Genomic DNA, 11,052 nt, shown 5'->3' with positions numbered 1-11,052 from the left:
TTTTTTTTTTTTTTTTTTTTTTCACGTTGCTATGGAACATGTTGACTTTTCCTATCAAAGCTTGTGTAGTTTAAAAAAAAAAAAATCAACACGTTCCTGCGAAACCTTTGTATTTTGATTAACATTGACTTATCTGATGGAAACCTGCTTTCTTATTTTCAATTTGCTCTTCAGTTTTTCCCTACTATATGTACACACAGACCATTAAGTCATCTTTTGTATTATGCCACCTTGCTATTGTGTGACCTCTAGTGCAGATATAAGGTTGGGGTATGAGGCAGTTGTGGTGGGATTTTTCATTCTTTGCAAGCATTGACCTTGTTGACCATAGTGCAGGATAGGGGATAACAAGTGTTTAGAGTGCCATCCTATTTCAAGATGAGGCTGGACAGATGCCTTGCTGGGATCACTTGTTCTCAGTAGAATTCCTGCCCAGAGCAGGGGGTTGGACTCTCTGATCTTTTGAGGTCCCTTCCAGCCTTTCATTTCTATGACTTCACCTTTGGGTGATGCTGAGAAATTGGGGTGGTCCATTAATCACCTACTGATATTATGCTCTGTACATGAGTCATTCTTGCTTAGCATTTCATGATTACTTCCTATTTATTCTGTTTATCAAACTTCCTGGAAGGGGTTAGTTTCATAATCTTTAACTGTCAGACATGGTGCCCAAAATGGGATGCAGAGAAAGCTTCTGTTCTTTATATAGAAAAGATTAAAAATAGCTTTATTGCTGTGGAGGGGCTTGGTTATTTGGATTGTGGCTGCAGTGTATGCTGCTCATGATAAGCTGTGAGGTTGTGATGATCAAAGAGAAATATCCTCACTGTGCTGGGAGAAGGAAATGGGTAGCATAAGCAGAGCCCTTGTAATTGGAAGCAGAGTAGGGCCTGCACCAAGTGTTTCTGGAAGCCACTCCACCTTGTTGCAGAAACACTTGCACCTTCTTGAGCTTTCACAGGGAGCTGCTGCTGTGAATATTTCAATAAAGGAGTGGCTGGATATATAGTCTTTCTAAAGAGGTCTTTATGGCAGTGATGGAAGGTTATCAATAGGAGGCTGAATCTTTGTCTAAAAACAAAGAAATCTTCCTCGGAGAGAGCTGGGATACTTCTATGGAGCTATCCAGCTGGGATAGTGACTCCTTGGATAAATATCCCTGCGGATATTTAAATAAACCACAGTGTTCATTTTTGGAGTGGGACAGTGAAGAGGTGGTAGAGATTTCTTATGGATAGATGCAGAGGCCTCAGGTGGATGGAGTTATAGCATTCTGGGACTGGAAAGGATTTGATAGCCAGGAAAGTCTGGACTGTGATGAGAGAGAGGAGGGAGAAGAACCAAAGCAAAAGGGGTGGAAGAATAGCTGAAAGCATGAAGTTGACAGCCAAAGAAGGAAAGCCAGACCAGGTAAAGCTGTCTTGCCTCAGACTTTTGTTGTGGCCATGTTCCAGGAGGTCAGGCCAAGATGCTCATGGTCCGTTTCTGGTCTTAAAAATGTATAAAGCCCTTTTAAATGACCGACGAATTGCAGAACTTGTGTAGTGTGAAGGCCTGAGTCTGGGGGGAGGCTTGGTGTTGAGGAATAGGTAAGTGAGCAGTGCAGAGTCTAATGAAAGCTGACGGTGCCACGCTGAAATGCAATGTCTGTAGTTCATTCTTGTAGTAGCTCCCTTTAAATATGGACCAGGGCTTTGATGCATTACCTGTTGGTGGGGTGGGGAGGGCAAAAAGAGCCGTTTGTCCCCAGATATCACCTGTCTTCCAAAAATAACAAAATCACTTTCATGGAATCAGGTGAGAACTGGTAGTATGTCACAGAAGTGGTGATGATTTGCCTTAAGTACCATTTTAGCTGCTGCTTGAGCTGGGAATTGGAATCTGAGGGCCTGACACTGCCCTGTCCCTCCTAGCCTTGTACATCTCTTACCATTCGAAATGGGTAAGTGTAGTATACAGTACCATTTGCTACCTGTGCTCGAGTTACTTAGTTGTGATTAGCTATACAAGAACATTGCAGGCCCCCATAGCATGGTATATGCAGTTCTGATACCACTCTTCAGCTTCTCAGTTGTTGTTTTCACAGGCTGAGCTCATAAGAGAAGAAGCTTCCAGAGCAGAAAGTGGGCCCAGTATGAACTGCTCAGTAAGAGTTGCATTTTACAAGGAATGCGCCACACAAGCATTCTGTAAAGGCAGAGAAGTCATCCTAATAAATCTTAGCTGAGCATGGGTACAAACACCCCCTTCTAACCTCTCATATATTTCTACCCAGTTATTAAGTCAGTTCTCCTGGTGACTGTCTGTCTTGTCAGATCCTTCAGTGCTTGGTTTAAAATTAGCATTGACCTCTGAAGGCATTTAAAAATTCTTCTGCTTTGCGGCATTTAGTTCTGGTCTCCCTCCGTGGTAGCTCCCTGAAGCATATGTAGGTGTGTACTGGCTGAACCTCTGTTGGTCAAGTTGCTATTGCATTCCTGGTTTTGCAGAACTCATTAAATACACTGTGTGTGTGTATTCAAACTGCTGCAGCTTGCATTCCTGCTTTTCTATGTGCTAAAACTAGTCTTCATTCTTCATCATCATAAGCAATTTGCTCATTCAGTTCTCCCCTTGTTTGGGTTTCATATTTTACTTCTGTCTTTGCTTTTCTATACCTGACACTCCCATCCATCTCCTCTCCAGACACCTGTGGGTCCTGTAGAAGGCACACCCGTGCAGCCCAGCCCTGGAGCCTCTAGCATAGTAGAATATGGTGGGACCGGAAAAGAGAATGGATGATCATGTTGCTGCTTAAGTTGGCAGCCAAGATGCCTATTAGCTTTTGTCTCTTGCCATAAAAGCCGCTAACTCAGATAGACACAAAAGGGTAGGTGAACATCAAAGAATGAGGTGCAACTTCCAGAGTATGTTTGTAACTAGGTATGGACTGGAAGCAAGGGTTATGCCTTGCACTCTCTCCTTTGGGTGCTTTATTTATTTATTACTTTTCTCAAGATGGAGAATTGCTAGGCTAGAAGGCTGAAGTTTGGCTGGTCCCCATAAACTGCAGCACCTTTGCTTATCTGTCTGTGTTGCTGCTGATGGAGTGGCTTCCTCTTAACTGCAAAGTGGGGAGCTAGCTGAGCATTTGGGTGTTCTGTGCTTTGGACAGGAAGGTGAAGGGCATTTCTGAACCTGTCTAAGGCACCTTGGCTGGAGGTGGAGAATACTTGTTCTGACCTGTCAAGGGAGGGTCAGAGAGGGTCTCAGTACAGCATGGAAAACTGACTACTCTTCTGATTTTTCCTTGTTAGATCACAGACCGCACAGAATCCCTGAACCGCTCCATACAGAAAAGGTAACTCTCCTCTGGCAATTTTCTGCTGGGCTTTGACTGTGGACATAGTCATCCCACAGATGCTCACAAGAACCAAAGGCAACATCTGAACTGTATGTGCTTGAGGTCTCTGCTGCCTTGATGAAAGGGAATACTTTCCACTAGGTAACAGGATGCTTGGTCATCTTTCTGAACTAAAATCTTGACCCAGAGGAGCCTAGTGGCTCTTTCCATAAGAGGCTTGGGGAGGCTTCACTCTGGTAAACTTATCAGAGTATTGTTTTATTCCCCCTTCTCTTCTGTTCTCTTTCTAGCAACAGCATAAAGAAGACTCAGCCACCCCTTCCTGTTTCAAAGATTGATGACAGACTGGAGCAGTACACTCATGCCATTGAGGTGATTCTTCACACCACATAACTGAAGCCTTCTCTAGTCCCAGCTTCATGTAGCCTGTACTTCCGTGGGATGCTCCATCCTCTCACGATAGCACTTTCACTTTATCCAGTGTAGACGCTGCTTTAACCACTACCTACAATAGTACTAGAAGAGATGGTTCCTACTGAATTTGCCATATGCCTGCCAGTGCTCCTCATTTCACTAGGAGAAGAGATCTTGTGCAGGTTTGAACAGAGAAGGGACCTGCTTAAATGGCTCTTAACAGCCTGCAGTGGTGCAGTGTCTTCGCTTATGCCTCCATGTCCCTACAGTGGGCCCGGATAACCTTTTTCTAGCTACTCTGTTTTCACTGGGCACACTTGATTCTGTGCGTTAATGTATTGAGTGGGGAATAATAGCAATCTGACTTACCATAAGAACCTTTATTCACAGAAAAATCTGTGTCTAATGCTTGTTTTTGCTTGTTTCCCAGACATCTGCTAAGGCTCCGAAACCTGTCCGACAACCATCCATTGACCTTCCTGCTGGTATGGTTGTTGCCAGCACGAAAAGCCTTTGGGAGACTGGAGAGGTCACAGCTCAAGCGTCTCCTAAGACACCAGCCTGTAAGGTAAAACTGCTGGACCTTCTGCACCGTGAAGAAAAGAGTTCTTTCTCTTACCTTAGGACTTCCCCCTGCATTTAGTGTCACAAGCTTTAGAAAGATACCTTATCCTGTTATATGACTGGTTGGGCTGATTGAAATAAATTCATTGCCTGTCTTACCTGGTAGTACTTCGGAGTCTTAACTTGAACTATGACATCAGAAGTAGTACATCTTAAGTGACAACATCAACAGAATATGGTTCCTTCTCTCCTTTTATTGTTGGGATGACTCTCAAACTTTCAGTGTTCACTTTCTACTTTCAGCACCTTTTTTAAGCCTTCTCTGTACCTAGGATTAAGCTACAACTGGGCAAACTCCAGAGACAGAAAGTAATCTTCTCCCTAATTGAAACAGGAATAAACCTGCACTATTAGAAGTGGTGGCTTCCTGTAGCTGTATAATCAGGAACTAACATGAGTTGGAGTGCTAACAGCTCCTAATCTCAAGGAGGGAGATAGTGTGACCTTGGAAAATGAGGAGGCTACTCTTTCACACCATTTCTAGTTGGTTGCATCGTCTGGCTCTAAGCTAGCATAGTTTTGCAAAACCAGGGTTGCAAATGTATGGAAATGGGAGAAAAAAAAAAATATTGCTATTGTGTGAAATTCTTTGAATGTTGGCAGTCATCTTAATAACACCATTCCCATCTCTTACAAAATTTATGCTTGGGCCTTAAACTCAGTATAATGTTAAAGTTAAACATATGTTCAGGATAGCTGAAAAAAGGGAGGGATCTCATTGTGGGCTATGGCATTTGGCCACTTCCCTGCCCAGCAGGACTGTCTGATCCTTCTGTCCATGCCCTTGATTTAAACTAGGCAGGTGACAGGAGTAAAATGTGGTGTTCATCAATATTGATGGTTAAGGAAAAGCATCTTTGGTTTTCAGGACATTGTGGCTGGAGACATTGTGAGTAAACGAAGCCTTTGGGAACAGAAAGGTGGCCCAAAGCTTGAAGGCAATGCCAAGGTAAGATACTTGTTTTTCTTGGCATCTGTGCTTTCTAGTATAGAACAGAGACTTCTTCCTTGGGTGAGAGGGAACATGGAAAAAGGAGGAGGTCCATATGTTGGCAGGCAACATCAGTTTATGCCCCAAGGCAACCACAGGCCTAGGTCAAAGGGTTTCCTTCATAACAGTAACCTGCTGAGTCTTTCAGGACTATATGAAGGGGGACAGGGCAGTAGGAAGGCACATTGGGAGCTATTTTTTTCTAAACTTCTCTCTATTCTAATAAGTGTCCTTACTAATGTAATGATTAGCCTAAGCCAAGATTTCAAATACTGTTCTGGTGTGTTTGCATCTGGATCCGACTCATGGTTCTGGCTCTTTTTTTTTTTTTAATAGCCTTTAAAGTTTAAACAGTCTCTCTCTAGGGGAGAATAGTTAAAGACCTGGGTTTGGTTTCCTGTAAACTGCTATTGCTGGGCTGTTTGCCTTGTTCTGAGAAGAGTAGTGGCCTCTAGTGGTGCATGTACATAGCAAAAATGTGTATTTACCTTCTCCCCCTCCCCCCGGGTTCCAGATGATTACCTTGGTTCTATAGGACTTTCAGCTGGAATACTGCCTTTGTTCTTGTTAGGCAAGCCTCCCAGACCATACCCTAAGCTACTTTGTAATCTGGATGGGTATGAGTCTTAAAGAGGTCCATCTTAGCTGATGGTCCCAAAGTGATTTAACCTCCTCTTTGTCTAAGGACAAATGTGGGTGGTGGTGAAGGTGAAGAGGCAAATGCAAACCGAGAAATGTAGGAATCTAAACAAATGTAGTGATGCAAGCCAGATTCTCACTGACTCCTCGGGTGTTGGTTAACTTGGCTCTCAATCCCTAACATGTATTTAGATATCTTAATCATCTCTTAACCCTGGCAGAGGAGATGCAGCCAGGGAGATGTGCATTTGAGAAAAGATGTTAACTCTTTTTCTCCTTTTCAGAGCACTCCTGGCAAGAAGTACAAATTCGTATCAACTGGACATGGCCAGTACAAGAAGGTGTTGATAGATGATGCAACGGAACAATAGTGTGTCCAGAGTACTAATTAACCAGGTAGGTGGGACATTGCCTCTTGATGTAGGAGAAACTCGGTCGTGTAGTTCCATACATTATGGGTAGCTAGGATAATTCTACACAGGTGAAGAAGGGGGCCCAGTGGGTAGGAAGGTACCCTGTAGTAGAAGCTGGGTTCCTACTCTTCAGTGAATATCTCTTTGTCTTGGACAGGAGATGGTGGAATGTGGGTAGTTCTTTCTAGAGGCTGCAGGGAGTAGGATATCTGAGAACTTGCCTTGCTGACCAAAGTATTCATAAGGCAATGTTCTTTTCGTTAACCCAAGGAGGAATCTGGCTCGGTCAGATAAGGTGTTCTCCAGTCCGGTCTCTTGGGCCTAGAATTCTCACTCTTTGCAATGTAAGGACAGAGCTGGGATTTGCTGGACAAGCACATGGGAACTGGCAGTCCTCTTACCCATATCCTTATAAACCTTAATTCAGTGACTTTTTTTTTTCTATGTGGGCAGTGAAAAGACTACACTGACTGCTGTGGCCTTTGGATCAGACCCATAGGGAGGAAAAATAACTCTTGAAAATGTGCATTGGCTCTTGATAAACCAGGCAGTGAAAGACTCTCCATTCACACTGAAAGAAAGGATAGAGCTGCCTTTTGTCATCAGTACAGTTAGTCTCGGAGCATCCCTCTCTTTCAAGAGCTTGTTGCTTAGGTTAATAAGATATCCCTGTGTTATCTTAAGTGGATTATAGTAAAGGGCTTTAGTGACAAGAAGGTGCTGGCATAGAGTGGTGTGATAGGGGCAGAGTAGTCCGAGTGCCAGACAGTGTGTGCAGATAAAAACAGCATGTGACTTTTTTCCATAATAGCATTTATTTTTTCTCTAAGCTTTATGTAGCTCTGTCTTCAGAAAACACTGCTTCTCTTCTTCCCTAGTTCATTTGGGATTACATTCCCTGGCTCTCTCTTTAAACAAGTTCTCAAGCATGCGGTATCTTTCTTTCCAGGACATGAGGAGGAAGAAAGCTCAGAAGGCCATCCTTGAGGACTTGCCATGTGTGTTGTCATCTGGCAATGCAAACATAGGATATGGAGTCCTTCTGGCAACTTGATCCCCTCAGCCTTATAACCATCATCATTTCTAAAACTTGCCTCAACATGTTTGCTTTCAACATACCCCTTGTGTCCTCTTATGTAGTCCCCTTTGCTAGATTTTACTTCTGTATACCAAGCCTGGCCTTGCTAAGTTTGGCTCTACCATACAGTAAACCATACTAGGGTATACTCACCCTATCTGAGGTTATACTGTTGGTAAAAGGGTGCCTTCCTCTCCAGCCATAGAAAAACAAGCCTTTTTGAGCCAGATTTGGGAGAGGAGTGATTCCAGTGGTAGGAAGCTAACCAACTTCCTCCTTGAAGGAAGGGTAGGTGACAGCTAGGCATTCCTTCAGATGGGAGCCAGTACTCTGAATGGCCATGGTGTGGTGCTATTGTCCCATTGAATCTGAGCACTGAGGCATTTTCTTCTGGCTACAAACAGCAAAAGGGTTTAAATAGGTAGTCGGCTTTACCTCCGCTTCCACTTGCTTTGGCTGACTGTTGTACCTTAAGATCCATCCAACTATTTTTCTTCTTCATTCCCCGTCATTCCAGTTTTGTTCACATTTCTACCTTGCGGTCCAAGGAAGCATCCAGAACCCTATCATGTCACTTGTTAAGCACCTAAGGGTTTTCTATAAAGTGTTTAAATGCTGGGTATTGAATGTTTCCCCATACTTTGCCCCTTCTGACTTGCTTACTTCTCTTTTGCAGGCTAATGGAGCAAGTGGTTATCTCTAAGTGTTGGCTTAGAGTTTTGCTGACTGGTTGTTACTGCTTCATGTACAGTTTAAATCAATGGCCCAAAATACAGTGAAGTAATCGGATAAATACTGTCATTATCTTCTCCCTTTCACACATCAGCCAACCCTGCTCAGAAAAATCTCAATGCACTGATGTACTGTGAAGTATCCTACCATAATGCCATCTAAATTTCTTCTGCTGCGTATGTCTGTTATCTCACTTCTCCCCTTGCGCCAAAAACAAACCTGGCCTTACCCAGTGTATCTGCTTCTGGCTTTGACTTGCTCCCTCTCCTTTTATTGTAAGGCTAAGCAATTCGTTGTGACCTGCCTTAGTCTCCTTCCCGTTAAGGAAATTGAGCTCCTAGTAAGCTAGGCTCCTGCTTATGCAGCAGGTTGTAAATGCAGTGAGGTGGGAGGCAAAGCAAGTGAACAAACTCTCAAACCACGCTAAATGTAGAGCACAGCAAGCACCTATTCCCTCCTCTTGTATACGAGCTGCTTGTTCACTGCATAGCTGTTGCTATGGACAAAGTCATTTGAAACTCGGCAATTCCTGAAATGACGTTCTTTTGCCAAACTGGCTTGTCCTCCCCACTGTAATAATCAGTAGTTTTGCTTGACAGCAATAATCCAGAATCCATGAAAGGTAATTGAGGACCCCTGCATGTGCAAAACCAATGCTACAGTAGGGTTAGTCTTACTATGCTGTAAATGTATATTCCTGTGATTATCTGTGTAGGTAGCTCTAGTGGGATTTTTTTTTTTTTTAAAGCAATCTTGTTTTGGCAATGGGAGGAGAGGGTACTGTATGCTAGCAGACAAAGGGGCTGCCGCTGAACTCTTGACCACTGCTATAGGACACTGCAAATAACTGATGACCTCACAAAGTAGCTATGCTGAAGCAGGCTAAATTGAAAATGGGGATGGGTTTTGGAAGCCTTCCTATGTGAAATTCTGTCTTGTCCGTCTTCAGCCTTGTACTCCAAATTGGCATGCTATATAATATACATATGTGCATGTTTAAGTGGTATAAATTGGGGGTCGTCAACTTCTCAGTAGCAGCTAGTCCCTCCCTTAGGTCTGAGGCGGTGGCAGCAGCAGCTGACGGAGGTGGCAGACTGGAGGAGGCAGCTGAGGAAGATGGCCTTTAGATGGCGCATTCTTGTACAAATGTGCTTGGCAGGCTGGATAAAATCTGTCTGGGCTGATCTGGCCCATGGGCACATAGCTTGCTCGCTCCTGGAATAAATTACTTATTTTGTCACTTTGAAATGGATGCACCTGTCCAGAAATACCTAGGACTCTGCTAGTGAGTTTCTCTCTTGATAATCAGTCACCCCTGCGTATACTGACTGCAAAATCATGCTCAATATCATGCAAGATGGAAGAAAATTTAATTTCCTAGAGAGGGCAACTTCTTTGTGCTGAAGATGAATTAAAATAATTAATTAAACAGTTCATTCATTAATTTCTCAAGTATCATCTAGAGATTTTAAGTCTGGTCTAAACTGGACAGATTTGAATTATTCTAGAATAAAGTAGTACAACTCCTAATATAGATGCAATAATACTGGTTTAAAGGCGTTTTATGTGGCTAAGGTTCTTTCCCGAAGAGAAAAGGGAATAAGTTACTTCAGAACAAGGTGCTTTTATACTAGCCCGCATTAAGGGCAGTTTATCTGTGTCCCTGCTAACAGTCATACTGATAGGACTATGTATTGGTCACCAAAAAATGCTACCCTAAATGAAACCATTAGTTTCCTATTGATGCACAAGCCAGGCTTCAGGCACAGTTGTGCAGACATTTCTGAATTATGTGCAACTAAGAGGCTGACTTGGGAGTTTTTCCAGTTGCTATTCTATTTTCAAACTACTGAAAACGCAATCTTATTTTGGTTTAGAGGACCCAAGGGAGTTGGATGCTATCTGAATCCCATTGAAGTGCTGTGGAATTTGGTTCTCAAAACTCCCTTGTGCACCTTCTAAAAACATCAGGCTAAATGCACAAAGTTGTTCACCAAAGGCAAATGCCTCCATTCTCAGCCTAGATCAGGAAAGTTTTATCTGTAATAGCCTGTCCTTCCATGTGACTGGGACTTTAACTTGCTGCCAATCTGTTTAGCAGAGCAGACCTGTTAAAAAGAAACCAACAATATAGTTTTCAGAAAAATTTGCTACCTCCAGATTTTTTTTTTTTTTTTTTTGAAAAACTCATACATAAACTTTAGGGTTTTCTCCTCTTTCTTCCTTTTTGTTTTATTTTGCTCTGGGATAAGATGGGGTGGTAGGAAAAGGATTAAAGAAGAGAATTGCATACCGAACCCCCCTGAAAATTTTAATTTTAAAGATGAATTTTTCAGTTTAAATGTTTCTATCCAAAAAGTTTCCACAAAAGCAGAAATACTGCTTTTGAAATTCTACCTCTCTCTTTTAAACGGAAAAACTCTCACTAGCTCAATCCTCTGCAAGGAACAGAAAGTAAACACGCCTATCAAATGTCCTTTTGGTGCTAAGCATGCCAATCCTATGTTAGCTATGCAGAAATATTCTTCCTTATGGCAACCACCTTCTCTGGGGAAGCTGAAATTCTTGAATGCTTTCTGTTTGAGCTCACTCTCTAAGCCTTGTGGCTATGGAGATGTAAACATTTAAAAGCAAAACAGCCCACAAAACAAACCCACCCCAAAATAGCCAGAAAAAATGTTTGTTAATGATGCTTAAAATTCACAAAAGGAAAATAACACATGTAAAATCCAAATGGCTATGGACAAAAAGCAGTAGAAGAAATAGGAGTTGTCAAAGGAGCATCAGTCCTGGATTTGTCATTGTTTCCTACATTGCT

At 42.7% G+C, this 11,052-nt stretch overlaps 1 protein-coding gene across 2 annotated transcripts in view; it reads left to right on the top strand.

Moving 5' to 3' along the window:
- The window catches only part of LSP1 (lymphocyte-specific protein 1), a 111,531-nt gene that overhangs the window by 86,485 nt on the left and 13,994 nt on the right, over window positions 1-11,052 (top strand). For both annotated transcript variants that reach the window (XM_019519738.1, XM_019519739.1), the window contains exons 6-10: window positions 3,297-3,340; window positions 3,634-3,715; window positions 4,188-4,325; window positions 5,250-5,330; window positions 6,296-6,407. In XM_019519738.1, the coding sequence (XP_019375283.1) occupies window positions 3,297-3,340; window positions 3,634-3,715; window positions 4,188-4,325; window positions 5,250-5,330; window positions 6,296-6,382 (432 nt within the window). In that variant the 3' untranslated portion in view covers window positions 6,383-6,407. The remainder of the gene's footprint in view (window positions 1-3,296; window positions 3,341-3,633; window positions 3,716-4,187; window positions 4,326-5,249; window positions 5,331-6,295; window positions 6,408-11,052) is intronic.

This window comes from Gavialis gangeticus, unplaced genomic scaffold, assembly GCF_001723915.1.
Source record: "Gavialis gangeticus isolate Ggan-Ray unplaced genomic scaffold, GavGan_comp1, whole genome shotgun sequence".
Taxonomy (NCBI): domain Eukaryota; kingdom Metazoa; phylum Chordata; order Crocodylia; family Gavialidae; genus Gavialis; species Gavialis gangeticus.
This window is presented reverse-complemented; position numbering and strand designations above follow the sequence as displayed.